We start from the raw sequence: 26,438 nt of genomic DNA, 5'->3' as shown, positions 1-26,438 counted from the left end.
GTTTTTTTTCTTTTTCCATATTATACTTATAATTTATCCTTCTACTCCACTATCAACTGGAAAACTTTTGACACCTTTGGATTGATTTGTAATCTGTCTTGCACTCTTATGATGGTAATGGTGATGGTTTTTTTCTTTCCCACCCTTTCCCTATCTTTGATTTACCTCTCGTTTTCCTCTGTGCTGTGATCTTTTTGTAACATAAAGCTCAGGAAGTTTCACCTGATGGTGAAGGCGGTACAGAGCAACTACAGAGTGCTTTGGACGAGTCAGTCAAGCTCATGGTCGCATCAGGAGGTCAGTGGAAAACATTAACAAGAAGCTTAAGTGGTCCACAGTTACAGGGTATAGTGATGGCTTGCTGATTGCTAGTAACACTCTCCCTAACTTGGTGTCCAGTTCTCTACAAAATAACAATTACTAATGTCTCACAGTTCTTGTTCCACTGTCTTCCTTTACAGAATAAACTTGGTAAACACTTCAAGTGTGCATACTAAAATACTAATCAGACTATGTTCTCTGTACTCTTCACTCTCTGTATAAGGAAGACATGATGTGATATACATGTATTGGAAGAGTACTGTAGGAAAACGTGCATGTACCTAGGGTTGTGTACAGATAAGTGCATGGTTGTAAACAGGGTTGGGTAGTTTTAGTAAACCAGACAGCATATGAATGCTAGTCTACAATAATTTGATCGATATAGACACACACTCACAGAGGTTCTCATTACTGTAATATTTAGAGGAATGTGCATCAAGTTAATTCTTGTCAACAGATGGAGTTTTCAAACTTGAGGTATTCAAAGTAATTCTCTCTTTTTTTGTATCTTTAACCAAGACCATTACATAATGACCTGTGTTAATTTGAGGGTTCAAAATTTGAATGGAAATCCAAGGTATCTTTTGAAATGCCAACTTGGCTAACTGTAAAATACTCTCATGCTATGTGGAGTGTAATGAAATGAGAACAGTCAGAATACATGTATTCTGATGTGATTGTAAAACCTCAACTTTTACAACAGAATGTTTGTTTGATGTCAAGGTAACTTAACTCAATAAGTGAGCTGTGATTGAGTATTACATGACTATTGACCAATCTTACTATTCAATACACGACTGGCAGTCTAACTGTATGCTTGAAGTGAGGCAGTAACTCCAACAGTATTTGCACACTTTGCAGTCTTATTGTTCTGTAATAGATACATGCAATTATAGTTATCTTGTAGTTAATTCCATTTGTAGTTGATAATGCATGGTTAAGTAGATACTTATATCTCACAATACTAACCAAATAATGAAACTAACTAGTAATTTCTTTCTCCATATAATATAATGTATATAAATGTAGTGCAGTGCTTGATATAAAGTCATGCTAATACTTATGTATTTGTATACTGTGTCAGAAAACTATATAAAAAATGTTTTTTTAAATTCATGATAAATTATTATGTAAATTTGTTGTTTTATTGTCACTTTTATTGTTGGTGGCACAGTTGGTTATCTGTTAACTTTTTTTATCAATAGAAATCAGTTTTGTTGATTGAATATATTATCATGTGAACAAAGATTGAAAATGCTTAGTAATATTCAAAATATGTCAAATATGTGTTTTGAGATCCTGATTTGATATTATAATTTATTATAAATGTAAAATCAAGATAAGGATTATAAATGTTATGCAAATGATTGATACAGATGTTGCAAGAAACCTGGTGTCATTTGGTGATCAAACATGTTAAAAGAGTAACATAGAGCTGTGTATTAAAAATGAACAAAAGCTGTCGCAATGGGCTGTATAATCTCTCCATGGATAGTTACAGCCTAATTAATACAAAAAAAGATGATCACAAAATTCAAATGACTGATACATCTGGTTGCAATCATTTTGCTTGACAAAGAAAGAGACTTTTCTTATCCTGCCCAGCTGATTATGGCTCCTTTTAAATATACTTGTTCATCAAACATTAGCAGATTTCTTGCCATGGCTGTAGGATAGCAATATAAGTTGTACTGTTGCATTGTTATTATATATCTTTGGAGATGTTTGGAATATGTTATTTCTAATATATTATGGTGAAAATGACTATTGTTTGATGTTGATGGTGTTTTTACCTGTTCACACTTTTAGCTGGCACTGTCACATGTTTGTTATTGTGTCGTGTGTGATTATTTACACATTGAAAACACTATCACCACCAAGATGTAATGATGTACCCTGTGCCACCTTGTGTTATCCTGCATGAAATCATTGAATTTCAGAAACATTGAGATTGTTGAATCAATCATGGCCTCCTTATGGATTTTGCTATCTATGCTTTCCTCTAGGTGCTGAAGGCTCAGTCAGTGGAAGTGGGGATCACATTGTGGATGTGCCAGATGACAAGCAAAAAGGTCCACTGAAAGGCCTTAAGAAGCAAATGGTAAGTTGAATCTTTGCCTCAGAATGGCATTCACCCCATAGTAACAAACATTTGGTAAAGTTTTATCCGAATATTGATAACCCTATTAATCTGTGTCCAAAATGAACATCTAAAGTGGCAACATTCTACTTAAAATTATAGTACCTCTGTACAGAGACTACATGCTTATTTGTTGACAGTTGTGTAGTAAGACAAGTATGGTATTCTCAACAACCATGTGTAGTCATGCTTTTACCAAAAATACATTTGTGATGACAAATTTATGATGAACCCCGACAATAATGATGTTAGCTGCATATCTCAATGTCATACTTTGTGACTTTGATTACCGCCTATCATCAGGTTTGTCCTAAATGGGACAGCAATTTCAATACTTGTTTACATGTAACTGACAATTCAGATGAAGCTCTACTCATGATGACCACTAGATGATACAGTCATGAATCTAGAGATAGTGACGTTAGATCTGAAAGTCTACAATTAACAACATTCATGTCAGTGCAGATCGTATAACATGAGAATATAAATCGAGACTGATCATACAACAGTCAGAGAACTCAAAGTAGTTAGACCATTTCAATACCAAACAATTTCACCAGACCTTTGCAATAACACTTATGATTAGTTTGAACTTAGCGATAACAATTTTAGGAAAGCTGGTAACTTTTTTAGTTGTATAATTCTACAATCTGGTAAAATTATGTATTGAAGTAGTCAAGCTACTTTGGTTACTGTGGTGTAAAAATTTTTGGAATTTTATTACATGATGTTTTATCTGATGGACTTTGTCTTTATGACTTGTCAGAATATTTTTTCCCATAATTTATTTTCATTTGTTGCCTGTTGTAAATATCCATCAAACACATAATTTCAAATATATACACCAAATCATTATTTCTTTGTAATCATTGTTTTTTTCTCAACATTTCAACAATTTAAAGTTTGACTGTAACAAAGGGAAATGTCACACTTGTGACTTTGTCACGATAATTTGTAGAGGATATAACTGCTTTCTTTATTTGGTGATACATTTTTGTGGTTAAAGGATATTGCTAAGATCTGTTTGGGTAATATGTATGCACTGAATACGGTCAATCTTCACAATACATCGATTTGATCATCCCAGCATGCCTCAGCAAATCACAGACACTCACTAGCAATGTGGTGTCACTTTATTGCATGTGAAGGGTTGTTAACAGTATATCTATTATTAGGGTCCCTTTCTGCAGGTATAGAAGGTCTATCCCTACTTAGCAAGCACTTGGGTGTTTTCTCAGTAGCATTTTATCCTTCAAGCAAGGTGTTTCAGTAAAAATGAGAGATTATAGTGATCAGATGGACATGAAGCTGTCATTATTTCCACACTGTAAATTACTCCAGTCGGCAACATCTTTGGACTTAGTTCTGCTAGATTTCTTTCAAACCTTTTAACTTTGATACTTAATCACTGTTATTGTACCTGTGAAAATGAATAAATAGCAATATGCATCTTAAGGGTACTATGGTTTGGGTGGTTACGGCTGTATAAAAGCATGATATTCCCTTGTGCTTGCCACCTCCCAATATGATTTCCTTAGTTTAAGGCATGACCAAATCATTCTAGGTGATCATTCATCTGCAAAAAATACTAATTTTTGTCTGTTTTTTCAATCAAACCCTGAAATCTTAGGGTAAATTAGGATTTGGTAAAAAAAAAGTAAAAAATTTCAAGGTTTGTATACCATTGAAGACATTACAGTTTCCCTTTTACAAAGGTGTCGGTCACTTGTTGTTATCTACTGTCTCACGTGCAACCTACAAAATGTCTCGTATAATGCTCAAATTCCGTATCGTACGTTACTTCTTGTTCTAAGTCTGTCCCAGCTCAGTGTTAATGTCATGCAAGCTATATGCTGCTACAACAGAAAGCACACCATAATCTATGTTTCACTTTTAAGATAAACTACAGTTTTCTTGTACACACAGTATACTTCCAACCAGTACTTCACTTAGTCACATTCTCAGTACTGGTTCACAGAGGCTACAAATCGTACTTTAAAAATCTATACCTTTATAATGCTATGTTGACAAATTTTTCTTTTCTTTTTTTTTTTTAACAATTCTGATATATATTAGTATAATATCAATAATATATAATCAAGGTGAAAATATTCTTGTATAAATATGAAGAATAATATAGCTGATTTCACATCATACATTTCCTTTGGTATGAAGTTCACGATTTATAAAATTATTTCTCTGGACTTTTCTAGTTAAGTCCTAAACGTCATTCATCGCTAAAAAAAAAAAAAAAAAAAAAAATTCTCACCTATTGCCAGATTTTAATTTTAAATGTCAGTGGCATTATTGCCATAGTGGACTTTAGTTTGCTTGCCAAAATCTACTTGTGAACTATGTTGACAAGAAAACCACTGATTGGCCAATGTTTGCTTGGATTTGACCAATCAGGATCAATTGTATAGTTAATCAAAATCACTGCTCCTAATATACATTTTCTATATAACAGGACTCACTTTTTTTTAAATTTGGTGAATTTCAACTTAGCCTGACTATGGGTTCCTTCACACTATGCACCACACACCATTACAGTGTCCAGACAACTAGACTTCTTAGTTCTCAGATTTGTTTTATGTATCAAGCCATTCCAGATGAAAAGAACCTGGTGTAATTTAGATAATAGCCAATCAATCCTGCTATTTCAAACCATGTAAGCATAAAACCAGGGGTAACTTAAATAAGCCAATCAACCTTGCTATTTCAAACAATGAATGAATAAAACCTCCATGACCCTATCAGATGTCACACCAGGTGTTCTTGACAATTTTTATCAGGATCTAAAAATGGGTGTTGATACATGCAAATCAGAGACAAATATCTAAATTGTCAAGAGATATCTGTATTCCACTCACTTTATATTTACTTTCTTGCACATCTGAATGTATTGTATATGTTCACGTTTTATTGGATTCAAATGTCCAATTTGTACGTCATGCACTATTACATCATATATTGTGTCATACCCAAGTGAGCCCACAATGTGTGTCTAGGAATTATCATGGAATTTTCACATATACCGCATAGCATGCATTCAACATTTTCAGTATTATTTGCTAAAGATGGTGGAAATTGCATCATCATTCATTGCAGCAAATAAACTTAATTTTCCAAAAATGAACAATTACCAAATTTTTATTTCCCCCCAACGATAGAATACAACACCAGATACAACCATTGCAGAACTTATCTTGCATTCTCTTCTTTCTCTACATCCATATACCACTGGAGTGAATTTCAAAAATATCTTTGGTGCCAACTTCTCTATGGCTATCTTTATCATTTTACAAAATCATTTCTGATAATAGTGATACATTGTATCATATTCCATCACAAGTGTATGTGATGTGATACAGTGTATCGATTTATTCAGCTGAGTTTTTGTGAAAAGATAGACAATAGACTTGTTGGCATTGTCATGGAAATTTTCAGAGCCTTGCCACTTTTACAAAATGTACACAGTTGATAAAATAGAGAAAAGTTGTGCAATGGTCATAATCTAATTTAAAAAACACTTTCATCTGTAAGTAAATGCTAAAGCTGATTCATCCGTAAATTCAGCAGTTGACGTAACTCAAATGATTCGTCTGTAGATCTGTGGTGACAGACACTTTGTGGGTTCACAATACTCCTATCCCATTACTCTCTGGCCTGTGTATAGATTTAATGTCTGCGTCCTTTATTTCCCTTTTTTTCCCCCCTCTTTTAAAACAAAAATAGTTGTCAGTATCCAACGAGAAACATGAACATCAGGTAATTCCATGGTTGTCATGACAACAGATCCTCATTGCTATGCGATTCACATTGTTCATGAATTTTTTGCCTGCATTTTGACTAAATTATACAGTATTTGTCATACCTGTTATTTTTTGTATACAATGCCTGCTTACAAACTTCTAAATGTTGTCATATCTGCATTTGATTCAGAGTTCAAAGTTCATGTGTTTGTTTGTGTTGTATTTCCCCATGAAGACACCATGTTTTTATCATCCACTTTTTTAATAATTTATAATTCAGAGATAAAATCCCCAGTTTATCCTATATTCTTTACCTCCAGCATGCAAGTTTTATAATTATCTTGTATTAAGGTTTGATGTACATTGTATAAGACTATTAAAAGAGAAGTTTATTATATTTTGCACATCCCAGCATGCAATTTGTACCAAAGTAAAACAATCTGACTAAAAATGTAGTGGTCAGCTAGGTATTGGCTTTGATCTATTACTTTTGCTTTTGCTTGTATCAATTTATGTGTTCTCATTTCTGCCATGGTCACCCCCACCCCCACCCCAACCCTACTACAGGGGTGATGACGGAGATCAAAAATGTGAACATGTAATACAAAGAATAGTTCAAGCAAAATCTGAAGGTAATAGTGGAAAATAGCAGACCACTACATCAGATTTTAATTAACTTGTGACTTATGGATGCTATTTGATATCTAAATGTTTGAATGTTTGTAAAGTTGCTATTTATTTCATGTGTTTTTTTATATCATTACTGTGTTTATGTATCCCAGTTATTGTTTTGTCTGTGTATTTGTGTGTTTGGTGTAATGCAGTTCAGTGTTTGTTTATACATATTCTGGATTTTGTTCACAACAAAGATGCCTTTATTACCATAGCTCACCTGCCTGCTTGCCTGTTTATGTTCACTACTTTATGTTATTACCATTTATGATATGAATTTATAATATGTATGTATATTTACATTGTGTATCACTGCCAATCTATTTCACTGAAAATTTGTTTACCTGTTTATTTAGACAAACTTGAAATTCTGCATCATTGTTGAATTTGACAAATTTTATTTAATCAGAAAATAATTACAAAAATGGCTTGATTTTCAATGAGTATCACATATCCATGGGCTTCTTTATGCCTCAATTTGTTCCACAAAGATTTTAAAATTTTGTTTGACATGGGGTATTATTGCATGTAGCATTGGTCACAAATAACAAAATGTAGAGACTGGAGGACGGATGTATTTCTTGGGTATGCATTTTGTTGAAATGCTGCATTGGATTGGCTGTGATAGTTTTAACTTTGATATCTATATATTTTGGGGTTGTTTTGTTTAAATTTCTGGGTGGTGTATCTTTACTTTTCTGCTCTTTTCTGTCTCCTTATAACTGATTATTTTCCACCTTACTTCTGTTTCCTTTAGGTTTCTCGATCACGATCTAGGAGATTTCTCAATGTGGTTTGTGTATTCTTCCAATCTGATCTGTCTTTTATCTCTTATTTCTCATGATACAACCACTTCCTATGTGTGAGCTGTAATTTAGGCATTGGTGTTAGCTACAAGGAGAACTTAGAAGTGATATTTATTATAAGCATCGCAGCCCTGACTTCCTGTTAATATATATCTGGACAACAGTTTACAAGTAGTTTTGGGGGCTTTGGAATATTCATTGATGGTGCCAACGAGAGGCGTGAATCAATTCAGATAAATAGATGCATTGTATTACATTTGGTATGTGTGTGTCACTTCAGTGTCAGTACATGCAAAGTGTGATAAATGCAATGATTTTTTTCCCAAGACTAATCAATTGTCTTCTTTCAACAATGTGAAAAGTATTTCATTGGCCAACCACTGGTAAACTGTTGTCAGGATAGAATGAAACAGTTGCAATGGTTTTAATTGTAGTGGCAACATGTATTGTGTTGTAATTGTAAAATTGTAGTACTGTAGTTGTGAAGGTTACATTGTTGCTAGGATGAAAGTTACTTGTTAAATGTTTCAATTGTGTTGCAATTATTACTGTACATTGTTGCAACCATTCCAGAACTTTATGTAGCATTTGCTTTATAACCAGGATAACATGTTTCCAATTGTTGGTGTTTAAAAACTGTATTTTTGAACATGGTGCTGATACCTTTACATTGTATTTGGCAACAAAATATATAAATGCTGTGATGGTTGTAATTGTGTTACAATATATTCAGTATGTTTATATGTTTAGAATAGGTAGTAAGTGAATATAGTAGATATTATGTGTATCAGTTTTGCAATTATGAAGGCAATGTACTCACTGTGTGTTGTATTTTATCTTAACTTTTAGGTGTTTCACTGTAACAGTAATATAATGAATACTATGTGACCGAAATAGCATTATAGTCCTCAACCAAATCATAGCCCCTCCACCAACCAAATGTTATCATTATCTTTCTGATTATAGTCATACGCCCTCAACGGCGTAGTAGGAAATAATTCCACCTTTTGTTTTTGTCAGGCACTGTGGTGCAAACTTCCTGAACATGATAGTATTCTGTTTAAAAAAAAGTGAAGTGGTTGTTGACATGTTATCTTTCCTTTTCTCTGCTCATACCTGTTTTTCTGTCGTTCTTTGTGTCAGTGTGTCCATGTCTTCTTTCACTGCAGAGTGTGATCTGCTATTAGTATTCTAATACTGTTTGTCTCTCACCTTACCAGGAGATTCTCACAGATGAGATAGATTGGTGGTCCAAATACTATGCATCCCTTGGTGAGACTGACAAGAGTGGTGACTATCTTGACAAGGGTTATGATACTGTGGAGGTAGGTGGTCAGCATACACGGGGGGGGGGGGGGGGGGGGGGGGGGGTAGATTTGAAAGTACAGCTGCAGAGACCATAACAATAACTCATGCAAATACCCAGAGTATGCCATACTTTAACTCACCCATCATAGGTTCAGCTATAGTATATCTACCCTCAAACTTACTGTCAAAGTAATTTGATTAAACATGGTGGTATTACAAAATACACCCTCTCTGACATTGACATTGTACAATTTATATAGATCTATGAGAAACCCTTGGAACAGATCGATAATAATGGCGACTTTAAGGACTTCTGTGACAGCTTTGAGTTGAAACGTGGTAAAGTGAAAGAAGATGAAGAATCAGACATCGTTGGTGAATTCAAGGTTAGTCAACCATATCTTTATATTAGAGGTACCATATTCAAGGTTTAATAGTCAACATATCTTATCTTAGAGGTACCATATGCAAGATACTGACATTTCAAGATCCCAAACAGATGAAACACTGGTTACTAATGTGAATGTTTGTATCATGTTTTCCAGGGAACATTCCGGCTATATCCATTGCCAGGTGATCCCAATGCTCCACTACCTCCAAGACATCTTAGATACCTTCCTAAGAGTGATCCCGTGGAATGTATAGTCCGAGTTTATGTTATCAAGGCAGTAGACCTCCAACCACAGGATCCATCAGGATTGGTAAGTTATTTGCATACAATGCTGTGAGGTTATCACTTAGAGCTCCACTAACTGTAACTGTAACATTTTCTAAAACTGTTTTGTTAGCTATAATGACCTACTCATAAGGCCAAATAAAAAAAAATAGTTTGCTTCCGGTTACGCTCAATTTTAGAAAAGGTGGGGTAGGTAGATTTCTTATCTCATTTTATTTATTTTTTTCATGTGTCAGTGTCTAGTTCAGGTGTTCCATTGTTTTCAAATGGTCTTATTTATTTCTTCCTATCAGATGTACAGCCATTACAGATTGGAAGAACAGTTTTATATTGTCTTTTTGAATTGATGTCAGTTTCCGCATCCACTATTTCTCCTGAGACTTCAAAATTTTTTTCTCAAAAAAAAGTTTAGGATCAGCAGTGAAAAACTAGGTGGGGTCGGGTAACCGGAACCAAACAATTATTTTTTTTACACCTAAACTATTTCTTGATACAATTGACCCCGAGTTTATAGCATGTACAATGTCTAATTATTGGTATTTTATTTAACAAATTTATTGTTAGTTTTCTGATCAAAAAATAAAACTCCGGTTACAGCTAGCGCAGGCGATTTTAAATGTTTTGACTTATATTTCGAGCTCAGCAGAGCTAATGATATGGAAATGTGCTGTCGTGACATAGAGTGACTTGAGTAGTTTTTGTTCAAACATATTCAACTTGGCTTGCACATGGTATAAGATATACCACCATTATGTTGAGAGTGATGTTGTACCCAGAACAACAATAGACTAGGTTTATTGTACGATAAGCAAGACCAGAAAATAAGTGACAAACAAAGTCTGACATATACAAAGATCTCATCATAACAATTAAAATTAGTAAGTTGAACTTCTTGTGCATTATAATATTTGTAATTCATTTGATCTACCAAATGATGACTATTTTTGGTCAGTTAAAATTACTGTATGCACCAATCAACCAACTAGGCATATATATGTAGATAGTCATTTGAAGGCAAGTACTGAGCTAACAGAAATTGATGGCAGATAGGAATGACAGTTCGTTTGTTTATTTGTATGTTTGTGTTGACTACAGGCTGATCCCTACATCAAAATCAAACTTGGTAAAAAGGACATCAAAGATCAGGATAACTACATACCCAATACTCTTAATCCTACGTTTGGAAGGTAAGCTCATTTTTCACTCAATAATCATAATACTCATGCTATTTTTAGAAATCTTTTTCTTTATTGACATCCATTTTGTGCTGAAAAATAAATCTTTATACTTTTTTGTCACATTCTGTCGTTGTGAATGAGTTTTATTAAAAAAGTATCAAAAATATATACAGAGTGGAATGGAAATAAAATAATGAAAAATTGTAACAAGAAAAGTACAATCCATAGGTTGTGATTTATTTCATTCAATATCTATTTTGTATTGCTGCCAGACAGAAGTGTAAGTTTTACTACAAATTATTCCCATTATTACAATGTTAATACTGCAACCCCACCCCCCATCTCCATAGAAATACATAAACCAGCCTTTTCCAAGTTTTTTCTCCATTCTTGATCATACAAGAAAGTACTACCAAACCAGAGAGACTATAGAGTTTCAGTTTAATAGGTGGGACAATGTTTCATATTTTACATACATATTTTTTGTTACAAATTACCTAAAACAAAATACAGACACTGATAGCACACAAGCACATAAACTGATACATTGTATCTCTGTCAGATTAAACAAGGAAGATTTAAACACAATCTGTTTATTTGTGTTCACAGTGAGATAAAATGTAACATTCTATGTCCATGCATGCTATCAGTGTATATAGTTTGTTTATGTAATTCATAACAAAAAAAAAACATACGAGATGTCCAAAACATCATGCCTCCCAATTGAAACTCTATAGTCACACTGGTTTTGTAGTAGAATTATGACTTTTTTTTAACATGGATATTTTTATGACAACAGAATGTTTGAATTGAAAGCCATGATACCTGTCCACAAAGACTTGAAGGTAACAGTTATGGACTATGATAGACTTAGTAGTGATGATGTGATAGGGGAGACCACTGTTGACTTGGAGAACAGACTACTCACCAAATGTAGGGCTACATGTGGTCTACCAAGAACATACAACACGTAAGTTACCGGTATCATTACATTCAGCAGACCGTTCTCTCAGATTGTCAACTTTAATACTCTGATATTCGTTGATATTCTATATATCTTCTGTTCATGAGACCTCTGTGCACATCTTTCATATTTGGAAACAACATTAGATTTCGTGGACTAGAAATTGATACCTGACTCTTTAGATCTGAAATTAATGAAATGAGAAAATATTTATTTATGATTTTGATATGATTTCAACCGTTTGATCATCTTCTTGTATACAGTTCTGGTCCAAATGTATGGCGTGATATCCAAACACCCAAACAAATCCTTGAAGATTACTGTAAATCCAATTTACTGAGAGGACCACGTTACTATGGTAATAACAGTCTGGCTATTGAAGGCAAAATGTACAACTTAGCTGACTTTGGTAAGTTTATGTCTTAAAGTGTGGCAGTCTTTAAAATAAGTGATTGAAAATATGGATACAGTGTATTTCAGGAGCAAATTGAAATTAGCAAAGTTTGTCTCGACAGTTGAATCTTGGAATAAGTAAGTAAATGATATACGAGGCATGTGATCCATATTTTCTCATATTCACCTGCATTCACACTCAAGTACCAGGTTACATTGATCGGTCGTCAGGGACAACATGATATTTGAGCTATACAGTAACTGAAAAGTGACACACACAAAATCTCTGTACCCAAACATGTATGAGATGCAATGAACTTCGAATACATATAGTGCACTGCACAATAACAATTTTTTCAAGTCTGAATGATCATATGACATTGATTATTTCAGAGGTGAGCCACATCCATAATGAATACCAAGGCCCAGCAGACCAACGTTTGGCATTGTACACACTACGGGAACAACCACTAGTAAAAGAACACATAGAAACCAGACCTCTATTCAGTCCACTCCTGCCAAATATTGAACAGGGTAAACTTCAAATGTGGGTAGATGTATTCCCTATACAACTAGGAAAGCCTGGACCACCATGTGAAATCACACCACGGCAGCCAAAGAAGTAAGTGGTCATCAGACAGTCATCCATGTGAAATTCTTCATTGGTTTGTATCTGGCTAACACTGTGATTTTCCTGAATAATGTAACAAAGGTGTCTTGTAATTTCTTAGCATTCTCTTGATAAAATGAAAATCATACTCAAAACTGCTCTGATATATTATGAAAGAATTGTAGATCATGTAGCGTAAAGTGTATGATTATAGCCATGTATTAAACACATATGATGGACTCCATCTTGTAGATATCAACTGAGATGTATCATCTGGAACACTGAGGATGTAGTATTGGAGGAGACATCATTACTGGGTGAGAAGATGAGTGACATTTATGTCAAAGGGTGAGTTATTACAGCCAAGTCATTGCAAACATTGAGAGATTTTTTGGACACAGTAAGCACAACAGCACAAAATCTGCTTGACTACAGATTGATTTTATTGAATTTGTTGGAAAAAATTCTTCAGTCAACACACCTTTACAGTATTTCTATTACATGCAATGTTGACAATAAACTTATTAGAGTAACAGATAGAAATTATTTAGCGTTAGTGAATGATGTATTCTGAAAGAATTGATATGGGTATCATAAATGTGCAATGTACAGTGTGTATAGATAACTGTACCTTTACACCTGCAGAGATGAGATTAATATGCAAATAAATCTGTCCAATGATCCAATAGCTGAAATGCTTATTTTCTTGCCAAATAGGTGGCTGATGGGACAGGATGAGAAACAAGAGACTGACGTTCATTATCGTTCACTGGACGGTGAAGGCAATTTCAACTGGAGATTTGTGTTTCCCTTCGATTACATTCCACCAGAACAAACCATGGTAGTCAAGAAGAAGGTATTACTATTATTATCATTTTAATTTTTAAAGAAACATACTCTCCTTGCCATTCACTAGTGCCCACCAGTGTCAATCAAGTACAGCGCCCTCTGGTGTTGAAGTTCAGTGCAAATGTATTAATTTAGTACTAAGTAAATGGGAAAATGTGTAAGAAAATAAGTGTAAATCCAACATGAGAAAACAATTTCTATATAGAAAAAAAGTAACAATTTGCTATTTTAGTTTGTTAAATTAAATGCAGTAAGACTTATGAAAGCCCATTAGTGCCATCTACAAAAGCAAAGATATATATATATATGTGATGTGTGCACTAGATGTCAAAAGAAAAAAAGAAGAAAAATTTTAAGCGAACGAGATAATACGTTTGTGAGCGTGAGATAACTTTTCGTGTTCTGCTAAAAAAAAAATTTTAGGCTTTAAAGATATTCATTGAAATATGTTTGTATGTATGATGTAGTTGCAACACTCATGTGGGGTAGTGGTTAAAGTCATGGACTTCAAAACCTAAGCCTAGAGAGTAGAGTAGAGTAGAGTAGAGTAGAGTAGAGTAGAGTAGAGTAGAGTAGAGTAGAGTATTTTCTGTCTACTGTTCAAGTGTTTCTGACAATCCTGCGCTACAATCAAGTTATCGTAATCATTATGTGCTTTCAAAACATAAATGCACACATTACGTAACATATATCCTTGAGTGGCATGAGTCTAATACATAGAGGTACTTTTATTTTCATTTACATGTTTTGTATGTATGTTTTGGTGTAGTGTTTTATAGAATTTTGAACGTCAGGGTTTTTAGACTATTTTCAGATATTCATTAAAATATGTATGTATGTATGTATGTATGTATGTATGTATGTATGTATGTATGTATGTATGTATGTATGTATGTATGTATGTATGTATGTATGTATGTATGTATGTATGTATGTATGTATGTATGTATGTATGTATGTATGTATGTATGTATGTATGTATGTATGTATGTATGTATGTATGTATGTATCTATGTATGTATGTATGTATGTATGTAAAGTCCATCACTTTAACCACTACCCCACATGAGTGTTGCGACAACAGACAGACAGACAGACAGACAGACAGACATACACACACACACACACACACACACACACACACACACACACACACATACATACATACATACATACATACACACATACAAACATACAAACAAATAGATATATATATAACAGGCCTTCATAAAAACTAAACCACATTTATTTATATCAAATATTTTTTAAAGGAACATTTCTGGAGTCTAGATGAAACTGAAGAAAGACTTCCCCCAACTTTGGTTATACAAATCTGGGACAACGACCAGTTCTCACCTGATGACTTTTTAGGTGAGTTAAACATCCTCATCTTTCATGAAATAAAGGAAAAGTGCAATCACCCAAACAAGATGAGGTTAATATCAATGTGCGTGTTTTATATAAAGTTGATCCTGTGTAGTGATTATTTAGTGAAGCAAGTGTTACCCAAATGTTCAGAAAAAAATGTTTTGAAAAATGCTGGCCACAGTTGTACAAAGTATTCTGAAAAAGTTTTTGAGAAAGTTTTACAAAGGGTACACTTTCAGGAAAAAAATGTCAGTTGTAAAGAGTATTTCTTTGATTTCAGGAACACTGGAATTGAACTTGAACCATATGCCTAAACCTGCCAAGTCAGCCAGCAAATGTAAACTTAGCATGCTACCTGATGCCCAAGGCAATGCTCCAGAAATGCTGTCATTGTTTGAGGCCAAGAGAAGCAAAGGATTCTGGCCATGTGCGAATGAGGAAACTGGTGCTAGAGAATTAGCTGTGAGTATTAATTGCAGACACAGTGCACACTGTTGTAGGTTTTTAAAATGTTGGGTGGGGGAAGTGGTTCCAGTACCAGAGAGTTTGTAAGTACTGAAGCAGACAGTATACTGTTTACTGGATTGGGGGGAGGGGGAGGGGTTACATGGGGTTATAGAATATTTCACACAGACACTGCACCATTACAAGACGTGGAAGTGGAGGTTCACAGTACCAGATTTTTTTAAGTAGTCAAAGCAGACACTATGTCATTAGAAGGTTTGAAAGTGAGTAAAGTAGGTAGGGGGAGTGTTCCTATGAAGTTAATGAAAATTCCATGCAGACACTATGCCGTTACCAGGTTTGAAATGTTTCAAGTGTCTGTCAGTCAACTTTGTACAAATATAGTGATGTAGTCATTTTGACAACACTGCAAACTTTGTAAGCGACAGGTGTTGATATTTTTAAGTTTATTAAAGGAAAGTAATTTTTGAATCTCAGCAGCTGTAGATTTGATAGCCCTCTTTCCTGTTGATGTGGGCTTTTAGAAAATGACCAAACTTTGTGTATGTCACAGTACAAAGGTCCTTTATTACAGTTATAGAGAAACGGATGACTTAAAAGTTTGAAAGTTCAAAACATATTATGGTACCCTTGACTTTAAATCAACCTCTAGATGGAGTATGTCCTACTTTCCGACTCTGTTATTGTTATGATGCCCTTCCAACATAGTTCACAACAACAAAATGAAACCATAACAATCAAAGACAATTTGTGGTTCTCTCGCGTATTTAAACAGCTCTGACCACAACTTTTTTAACTGTTCTTAAAAGGATGAGGCTAGATTGCCATGTGTGTAATTTTTCTTATGTTGTGTATTTGGGTCATTGGTATTAAAACTAGTATATATTTTAGTTTTATCTGACTTATAGTGTCCTTGAGGTGTGTGTTGATAAACACCAGTTATCGTTATTCATCTGGTATTCTGCCAAATACTTCACCACATCTGGCAAAGACAGGTGGAGTTTTACTAAATGAATTTGGCAATGATATGAAAGACAATGACTGGGTTACATCAAATCAGTTGTTATCGTATTGTTTGGTCTAGTCTTTTGGTGACAGATTTATGTGTTTGGATTACAGGGTAAAGTAGAGATGGAGTTAGAAATACTCTCAATTGAAGAGGCAGAAGAAAAACCTGCTGGTGTAGCTAGGGATGACCCCAATATGAACCCCCATCTAGATGAACCAAAGTAAGTATGGGCCCAACTTGACCCTCTACCGTGATGACCCAAAGATGAACCAAAGTGTGATCCCAACATGAACTCCTATCCTTATGAACCAAGATATGACCCCCAAGTATGACCCTATATCTTGATAAACCAAAATATGACCCCTACATGAACCCCTAACATTACATGCAAAGTAAGAATGACCCCAACATGACCCCTATCTCAGTGAACCAAATTAAGTACAATTGTGACATCATTTTTGTGATTTTGTTTTCCTATCTGTTTCAAGAAGCATGTGGCCTTATTGAATAAAAAAAAAATTTGCAAGTATTTGTGCCAAGATCATACCCTTACAATTGCCTTTATTTTCTGTGCAGTCGTCCACAAACATCCTTCAATTGGTTGACATCACCATGGAAAAGTCTACGATTTATCCTGTGGGGACGATTCAAGTGGTACATCATTGGTGCCCTCATTATTCTGCTCCTGGCTCTCATCCTCATCCTCTTCTTCTATACATTCCCTGGTGCCCTGGCAAACAAGATTGTAGGAGTATAATTCACTGTAACCATGGTAATGTCACTATGGCAACAAGTTGATCTGTTATAGAATGAATAATTTGTGTACAAGCATAAGATTGTCGCTTTGTAGCCATGGTAATGTCGGTAACAACATCAATTGCTCTTTTTCTGTTGCGTAATGCGCCATTTCTGAAATCATAATTATATATGTAATCACGGCTGAAATATACTTAGTTGATAATATTACCAGTATTGCACAATATGGTCAGTTTTTTTTTATACTAACAATACAAGGTGAGTGTGTAGAAATTTTGAGAAAACTTCTGAGATTTTTTTGCAATAAAACTAAATGTAAATTTGTGGTCTGAAACCTCAAACATCTTCCTGCAACCTTTGACCCCAGAAGCAACTATCAGTAGATGAATTTTGATGAATTCTGTTAAGGGCTTCTATCGACAAATAGTGGCAATAATTCAGTGTGCTTGATTGATTGTATCCATGGCAACAGTGTAAGAACAAGTCTAGTTGTAAATTGTCATATTTCAAACTGGACAAAAAAGCCAGAGAGGATAGTCGGATATTTATGAAAATGAAAATTAAAGGCAGCAGGTAGTTTGAGGTTTCAGAGTGAAAAAGTGAACTTCTATGAATTGATGTCTAGCATATATATGTTAATCCAGAGATAGGATTGGGTAGAAAACTTTGCATAACTGTAAACATTGAATGTTAAAGTTTAGTATTTAGTTTCTCAGCATTGACCCTACCAAATTAGCAGACGTGGGCCACTCAATGGTTCAAACACCATACTTTGTCCTCAGACCAATAGATATGTATAGTTGTATGTTATATTTAGTAATCCAGCCAGCCTATTAAAAAAGCATAATATTGGTATGATATGGTACAGGGAAAGTATCTCTGAAGTTATAATCACGGGGAATACAGTTATAAAAGTTTTGTTTTTCTACAATTAAGTTTACTTAATTGCAAAAATCATTCCAAAACAGGAGTTTTATGTGTGCCAATTATAATCTCAGTTAACTTTAAAACATTTGCATGACTGCTGTTATTATTTGATATGGTTGAAGTATATGTCCTACTGTATAGCCAAAACTTTTTGAAAATGCCCATGTACAAATTGTGCAAAGGTCACATACACACTGATAATACTATTCTGCTATCTTTATGAGGGGGTGGTGGTTCAGTCAAATTTTACTGATCACTAGCAAAATATTTTGTTATAAATAATCAGTAACTATTGGTATTAGCTAAAAATAGCTTCTATTATCAGTAATTATCAGATGGTAGTTATCTATTAGATGTTTGCATAGAGGGAGTGGATCATGGTCAAATAACATGAAGTATCTCAATAATCAGGTCAACAAATTGCCCCAGAAACTGGTCCAAGGTGAAGTTGAAATATATGACCTTTGAGAGTACTTTGTATGGGAGGTATATGATACTTTAGAGTAGAATGTATGGTAAGTAAACATCCATGTCAGGTTTCAGATTTGAAAATATCAACAACCAAAGAGTCTAACTTGCCAAACATATTATTGTTGTACACTTGTGATATGTATGTCTGTGATCTAAAATAGAATAAGTGGGAATGTAAGTTTGGGATCGAGAAAAATGGCAAATTTGCCGTCGATGTAAGATTCAATTGAAATAGTGATGTTATTTATCCAACGTGAGTGAAATGGTGACCAATCATCGTATTTATAGAATAATGGAATTAATATAAGGTATGATGTCATTTGTGACAAGTGAAATGTTGATATAATTTATGCATCAAAGTTATGAAATGGAAAACAATGGGAAATTAGTTTATTAAAAGTTTTCAAGAAATTATTTACTTGTTCTCTTTCCAAGAGCTTGTGAGTGAAATCCATGTGAATGTAGTGTAGTGTATTGATGAAATTGAGTGCTGGAAGTCAAAAAGCCAAGTTTTTGGTGAGGTTGACATCAGACATAGTTAGAATGGAAGCTATGTTTCTTCCTATACTTCTGCTTGAAAATTTTGCACCAAACATCAACACTAGCATTAATATTTATCAGGTGCACTTTCAACAAAATCCAACATGTTTCGCTACAGTTCGGATAGACATTTTATTTTGCATGCATCTGCCATGCATTAAGTGCAAAAAATATTGAAATTTTCCCATGCAATTTACCTTGTCATTGTATCAGGAGTGTGTGGCTGCTGAAGTTGAATTCAATCACTGGAGTAAAGAAACAACATGCATCTTGAGCCTCTTTCTATGCACTTTTTACTAATATACTGTAATCGTTTCAAACTTTAGTGTAACTGTTTTCTATCATATCTCATTTACTAAATCTTTTTCTATACTTTTCATATATTTATATGTTCATACACGATGTTTACAAGCTGTTAAGTTAAGGTAGCACAGGTAGAGAATTAGTTGATTAGTGCACAAAGTTTGTACGTTTAGTAGCAATTAAATGCTGTTATCTTAGATTAATTGGCATGATACTATTGTCATATTTTATTAATTTCGTGTTAGCTATGTACAAAATACCATTTTCTAATTATTTCAAAATTTCAACGACCACTGTTGCATACTAATCGTTGTACAGAATTGTAAATCAATTTATTTAAAATCGACAGACTGGCTGGCAGCATCATGAACACATTTACATTTTGCATAGAACAGAGTAGAAATAGCATGTATTGTGTATTTCAGTTTTAGATTTTGAAGTCTAGTCAAGGTACATAATCATAAACTTGGAGCACTATGTTCAGGTGTTTAAAAGTTTGAATAAATTCTCATGTACAGATATCAATAAAAAATCAATGAAAGCAAATTTAATTTACGAACAATCTTAAGATATTTACAAAATTTAAGTAACTAAACTGTTTAGAGAATGATATTAGTTTAATAGGTAAATGAATTGATTCAATCTGATTGGTTGGTTGGTTAATTGAAGCCATTTGATTGGTTGGTTGCTTGATTGAAGCAGTATGATTGGCTAATTGATCTTAGGAAGAATGATTGAAACAATTGTTGACAAGCATAGATGTTAGGCCTTCCACTCAAATCATTTATTTGTCAAAGTAGAAAAATGTCCAGTTTTCCTCTGAACAGGAATAATGTAGGTTAGTTTTTCATGCTGTATGAATAGTTACTTTATTTACTGGCCATTTATTCTGATATTCACATTAGAGGCTGCAGTACACACTACTGAATGGCTGAATTGAACACAGTGTGGGAAAGAATAGCTCTACATGAAAACACACACCCATTTACTGTCAACTGCCCATAAATTTTATCATGGTGTATAACAGAGTGTCTAAAATGTACATGCCATTGGCAAATAACAATTCAAATCTTGTAAATATTAATAATCTATCAACCTTTCTCAAATTCTGTAATATTTTGCAAGAAATATAACTGCTGTAAAAGTCTGCCATAGTCTAGAAATGATCAAGTATGTGCCTAGATTTACTCAATATCTGTGACACTCTATTACATGTAGTATGTCTTGACAAGTTTGAACCTGTTGTCATATCTAGAGGCATTGATACTTTCAAATGCATCTTATATATGCAAGTATATATAATTATTTGTACAGAGTTGAGGGATAATTGCATTATAACTAGAATTGTTTGCATAGCAGTGAATAGCCTATATCTGCCTGTTTAGGGATATTTGCATCCTTACAAGTACTGTTTGTGTGCCAGTTGCATAGCAACAAGTGTTCTTTATCTTCCAGTTCACGACACTTTACTGTACATCATCTTGGACAGAAAATCAAAGAGGCTTTGACTGAATAATGGTGTCCGTTTATATCGGTCCCACCCCCATATTTTATCAAGTATGGAATAGCCTTGCTGTTCTGAATAGTACTAAAGTCATGAAAAAGGGGTGGTCACACAAAGATAGTCAAAATATATTGTAGATATGAGTATGTTTTCTTTCAAATTAACATCTTTCTATTGCACATACTGCTAGACACTAACTATGTAACAGAAAACTGATATTTTGTAATTAACATGTTATGCTCACATATCTATACTAACAATGTACAAAAATCTATCTTTCCTTGTACTGTGAGGAAAGACTTACTTCTTATCAATAAACAATAACATATGCACATATTAAAGCAATTCTTTGTCTTATTTCTGACTTGGTTTATAAAGTGTGGATCTGTCTTTTCTTGTCATCGTCTCGTTTTGTCTGTGGATGTCACATGTTACTGGGTTTTTTGTTTGTTTGTTTTTTCTCAAAAAAATATGACAGCATTATAACAAGAGTGAATGGTTGGGTGGTGTGTGAATAGCCTTCACGACATATAATGGTGTTACTAAGGGCGCCTTCAGTATTTATAAATCATGAAATGTGACAACCCCCCCCCCCCCCCCAGTCCATTGTGCTAAAAAGTTACCCCACAATTTTGTGTCTGTAAACTATGACCCTCCCCAGTTCAAACATCTCAATTAATTTTTTTAACACCATCTCCCTGTGGCATAGTTGTTACAGCTCAAAATTAGTATTCAGGGGGTCCTGGGTCCTAATCCCACTCAAGACGAAGAATTTTTCTCTAGTAAGACCCCCACCACATTGATAGTTTTTAAAGGTATTTGTTGTTTCCCACTATTACCACCACAGTAAGTCTGTGTTTGTGTTAAATCATTGCCTGTATTTGGGTCTATAACATTGGCTGAGCTGAAGGATGGAACTCCCAAAGACTAGATGAGCACACAACTGACAACCTCAGAACCAAGGTCAATATCTCCAGTCCACCTCATTATCCCCAATATATTGCCATAAAGTAAAGACTAAAATTTCAATCCCAGATTCTTGCATTAGTGTTATCTTATCAGTGGAGCCATTCTTTTGTTCTGGACCAACTTTTTACTATATCCGAACTGGTTCTTTTAGGTACACATAGTCGTACATTACAGCAAAGACCGTTACATGACCTGCTTGTAAGGGTTTGAGGGAGCCTTCAGTAATTACAGGGGGCGGGGGAAATCAAGTCGGACTGCTACGTAAAATGTTACCTCCCCCCATTCCGTTTCCTAAAAAGTGACCCTCCCTCCCTCAATTTCCTTTCTCTATAAGTTACTGACCTACGAAGAGGCGATCACTCTAAGAGGACAAAATAAAAAACTAAAGATACGAAGGAAATAAAAGACAGGAAATTTAGCCCTATTCCCACAGGGGAGTCGGGCTCAGTTTTGTTTACGAAAATAAACAAACAAACAATAAGTACTGACAAACATCAACATTAGAGTAATCACAAATCAGTATCAATAATAATGAATGTTTCACTGTATGGTTTCCTATATGCAAAGTAGCCATAATTGCACTTACATACTCTGTTTGTTTGTTTGTTTGTTTGTCTGTTTGCTTTCATGAACAAAACTGGGCATGAGTCCCCTGTGCTATTCCTACATTAGATGTTACATGTAATCAGATTGGAGACTATGTCATTAGCTATCCTTTTCCTAGACTTGGGTATACACATCTATTCGAAGTCTCAATACAATACACACAACTTGACAGTACGCCTTTCACCCAGAGTAAGCCATACATGGTAACACGCCAACGTAGCAACTCTGTCTGCAAAGGATAGGGCGAGCGTTAGCCCTGGACGTATACGCTGCTGTGGGGTTTCCACACGTCTTGGAGGGAAGAAGACGTGTCGAAACCCCACAGCGTATACATCCATATCTAGAGCTAGGGTGAGCGTAAAATATCAGGTTTATGGGCACTTGTGGAGTAAACCATTGCTCACAATATACTGTCCCGATATATATAAACAAGTTTAGATCGATATATCGTCCCCAATAAAAATTCTTCGATCTCAAATAGACTGTCCAAAAAGTTATGAGTTATAAATGTATAAAATGGTCAAATTCCGTGAAGGATAGTAACGTCAGAGGTATACCGCGACGATTGTCGGATTGACATTAAAAGCTTTTGAACACATATAGCGGTCGTAATTTACTATTGTGGCGCATGTCACGGACATCTTATTTTCAAGGTAAACGTTTAAACCCACTAAACTTTATCGAGTGACATCGAGTACGGCGTGGTTCTCCATAGATGGTACCGGCAATAAGGTACTAAATAAAAGGGGTGACTGCACTGATCTGACGAGGGATATATTTGACAATACCGAACATCACTTGTGTGTATTTCTTTTTTAATTGATACTTCTTTGTTTTTTGATTGGCTGATAGAAACGTCGACCAACCTTCGTGTGGGCCAACGTACTTCAACTTTTAATTTGAATGTTGAAGTATGTATTAAATATAGCATTCCACCTGTTGATGTGATCATAGGCTGGAGTATCTTATACGTTGAGAGTTTTAGTACAATACAAACCGGTAACCTCGCCCATGTTGCCCTCCCAAAAAACAAATAATCCGGTATATATAGGACACACTTCATTTGTACTTTTATTGTATTCCCGAGTTTATAATGAATACAATTGATCTAGTTCTAGCCATTGTGTTGAGTCTGGAGACTTTATTTGGATAAGATGGAACGTTGACACATTTTTAAAAGTAGGGCGCAGCCATTCCAATACAAGTGTAAGTTAGGGGGCCTTGTCTTCCTTTCCACGTCTGATGGTATTAAACCCATACAGAAAGAGTGTCAAGTTTTAAAGGAAGGGAAATTGAGGGAGTACGTATAAAATGGAATCGGGAGAAGGGTCACATTTTACGCCGTAGAACGGGTTTAATTCCCCAACCCTCCCCTTTTATGATTGTTTGTTAACTCCTGTAAAGTACAGTCTCGGGCAACTATAGAGAATTCCTCTAGTTATGTGAGGTACAGTAGAGCGAAACCAAAACTATAGGACTGTGACGTCACGGCCGGGACATCACGGGATTATATAGTCATTGATTTGGAATTTCACTAGCAACGCACCTAAACATTGGCACTTCGTTTTCGTTTTCGTTTAAAGGTTACTTTCACTTTATATCTATGGAACCGTGGCTGTGTGGGCCAACTTTATAAACTATTTTACCCAAATGTCACTGACTTTAAACTCCGACTCCAGTGGAAGTGGTAACAGACAATGCAAGTGGTTTAACCACTTGCCTATCGATAACCCAACCCCCAAAAATCATTTTTTTTTTTTTAAAGTACTTTTTATGCATTATTTACTACATTACAATTGGTACAACATCTGTGGATTTTAATGGTCTGAATTATAGGCGTGATACAATCAGCACGTGATGACCCAACATACCAAGAACATGTGTGAACCAACGTACCTAACACATACATCTTCACTACACCATGTCTGTCAGGAAATGTCGGATTAAATGAGGCAAGTCATACAATAATTCAAGTGATTCTTTCAGCTTCATTGGATAATTGAAATCAATCAATCAATCAATCAATCAATCAAAATAATTTGTAGAGCGCCAAAATCCAGGCAAAGTTCTGTTCAGGGGCGCTGGATGGTTAATCCACACCGTAGGCTGCATTACTGTGTTGGTTTTCAGACAATATACGTAAATCAACAAGTTTAGAAATACCAGTCAGGAAAAGTTTGTGGAAAATAATGCTTAACGTTAATTTTTTACGTCGCATGAGCTGATAATTTTACATTTAGCAATATAACACTTGAAAGAATTATGTACAAGAATGACAATTTATAGTACGCAAGTATAAACTGTACAAATAATCTCTTATATGACAATCAAAAATGGCTGCTATTCAGCCAAATTTGGTAAAAATTGTTGTATAGAACGTAGTGAAGTAGCTAATCCAGTCAGGAGCTTAGATGCCCACTGCCATTGAACAACACATGCGGGCTCTATCTGTCGTTAGTGGATTGATTGATTGACTGATTGATGGGTAGTTAGTTCCTACACACGTCACGCACTCCTGGACACCATTCTTCCGTTACAGGGTACGCGATTGTTGTCAGTTTAATGTATATCTATCAAATTATTACACGACTATAGTATAGAGATAAATAAACGTATATGTCAAGCTAGTATTCAATACAACATGCCCTTGGCCACATTAGTACCATCCTGCGATTGGTACACACACATGGCTGTGGGAAGTTATTCAGAAATGGCACGGTGCGTGCTGGCCACGATTGAACTGATATTGACCGTATAAAATGTACATGCCTGGTTTATTGCCAAAATACAGCTTTCACCGTAAAATGGAATCATGATGTATACTAGTTAAGATTTTTTGTTATGATTTACATACTTGTTTTATTTGGGTTAATTCTGCCTTCACTATAAAAACTACAAGTTGTCGAGTAAGTTACCAAAAGATATTGTCTTATTCAATCGGTATGTCATTTTTTGACATACCTGTCGCCGAAACCGCAGGTCATGGGGACAAACCACCATGCCACAAATCAAACTATATATATGGTTGGCTTCCAGAAGACTCGATTGGTTGGTTAACAGCGGTGCAATCATCTGTTCAAGTAAATCGTTAAAATACGTGCCAGTGCGAAAGTTTCAGATTTGCATGGAGGTCCACCCTGTTTACACAGCGGAGGCATTTCATCAAATGAAACCCCACATCACCATTTCACCTTTCTAATAAACGTTACTGGCTTACAAACAGTAAGGTGACGGGAAAAGATACCAACAGGTAGGGTGTCATACATTATTCGAGAATTTAATGCAGTCGTTACATTTTCTTTCATTGTCTATCCCGATACTCACCCCCCCCCCCCCCCATTATTCTCTGGCATAATTTTGATTTTGTTATCATAATGATATGATAAATGTATATGCCGAGAGACTTAAAAATTGCAAAAGTATGATATTCTTAAAAACTTCTGGAAAGGGACTGTGTTGTGTCTAATGTTCTTTTAAGTTTAACTTTAATTAGGTAAATAATTCGGAAACTGAAATAGCATACTGTGATTGATTGATTATTTCGGTTTTTCCACGTTCGGGTACACTGGATGTTTACACAACATGGCCGATGCTGATGGTTTAATTAGGCATATCGACTGTGCTTTTTGTCGACTCAGTACATTTTTGTGCTCTGCGGAGATCAGATTAGGAGGTGTGTGAGAATGAAACGAAAAACTCATTGAAAGTGCACCCTTTAATTTTTCAATAATTTTCATTCTTTGGATTGTTTGTATTTTTTGACCTCCGTCCAAAATGTATTTTCAAATCCCAACCACTGTCGGCCATTTTAAGTTGCGGAAATAATAAAATGCAGATGGTCGATAATTTCT

At 34.8% G+C, this 26,438-nt stretch overlaps 1 protein-coding gene across 14 annotated transcripts in view; it reads left to right on the top strand.

Moving 5' to 3' along the window:
• LOC144446168 (myoferlin-like) overlaps nt 1-21,357 on the top strand; it is a 137,605-nt gene extending 116,248 nt beyond the window's left edge. For 6 of the 14 annotated variants that reach the window (XM_078135908.1, XM_078135916.1, XM_078135906.1 and 3 more), the window contains 18 exons: nt 208-297; nt 2,328-2,422; nt 4,092-4,133; nt 6,197-6,229; nt 7,643-7,678; nt 8,912-9,016; nt 9,260-9,385; nt 9,545-9,700; nt 10,771-10,862; nt 11,653-11,823; nt 12,081-12,226; nt 12,604-12,832; nt 13,073-13,168; nt 13,538-13,676; nt 14,941-15,040; nt 15,318-15,499; nt 16,622-16,731; nt 17,088-21,357. In XM_078135908.1, the coding sequence (XP_077992034.1) occupies nt 208-297; nt 2,328-2,422; nt 4,092-4,133; nt 6,197-6,229; nt 7,643-7,678; nt 8,912-9,016; nt 9,260-9,385; nt 9,545-9,700; nt 10,771-10,862; nt 11,653-11,823; nt 12,081-12,226; nt 12,604-12,832; nt 13,073-13,168; nt 13,538-13,676; nt 14,941-15,040; nt 15,318-15,499; nt 16,622-16,731; nt 17,088-17,268 (2,129 nt within the window). In that variant the 3' untranslated portion in view covers nt 17,269-21,357. The remainder of the gene's footprint in view (nt 1-207; nt 298-2,327; nt 2,423-4,091; nt 4,134-6,196; nt 6,230-7,642; nt 7,679-8,911; nt 9,017-9,259; nt 9,386-9,544; nt 9,701-10,770; nt 10,863-11,652; nt 11,824-12,080; nt 12,227-12,603; nt 12,833-13,072; nt 13,169-13,537; nt 13,677-14,940; nt 15,041-15,317; nt 15,500-16,621; nt 16,732-17,087) is intronic. The other 8 variants (XM_078135912.1, XM_078135909.1, XM_078135907.1 and 5 more) reach the window with 8 other exon arrangements.
• The last annotated feature ends 5,081 nt before the right edge of the window (nt 21,358-26,438 follow it).

Source organism: Glandiceps talaboti, chromosome 15 (assembly GCF_964340395.1).
Source record: "Glandiceps talaboti chromosome 15, keGlaTala1.1, whole genome shotgun sequence".
Classification (NCBI taxonomy): Eukaryota; Metazoa; Hemichordata; class Enteropneusta; family Spengelidae; genus Glandiceps; species Glandiceps talaboti.
This window is presented reverse-complemented; position numbering and strand designations above follow the sequence as displayed.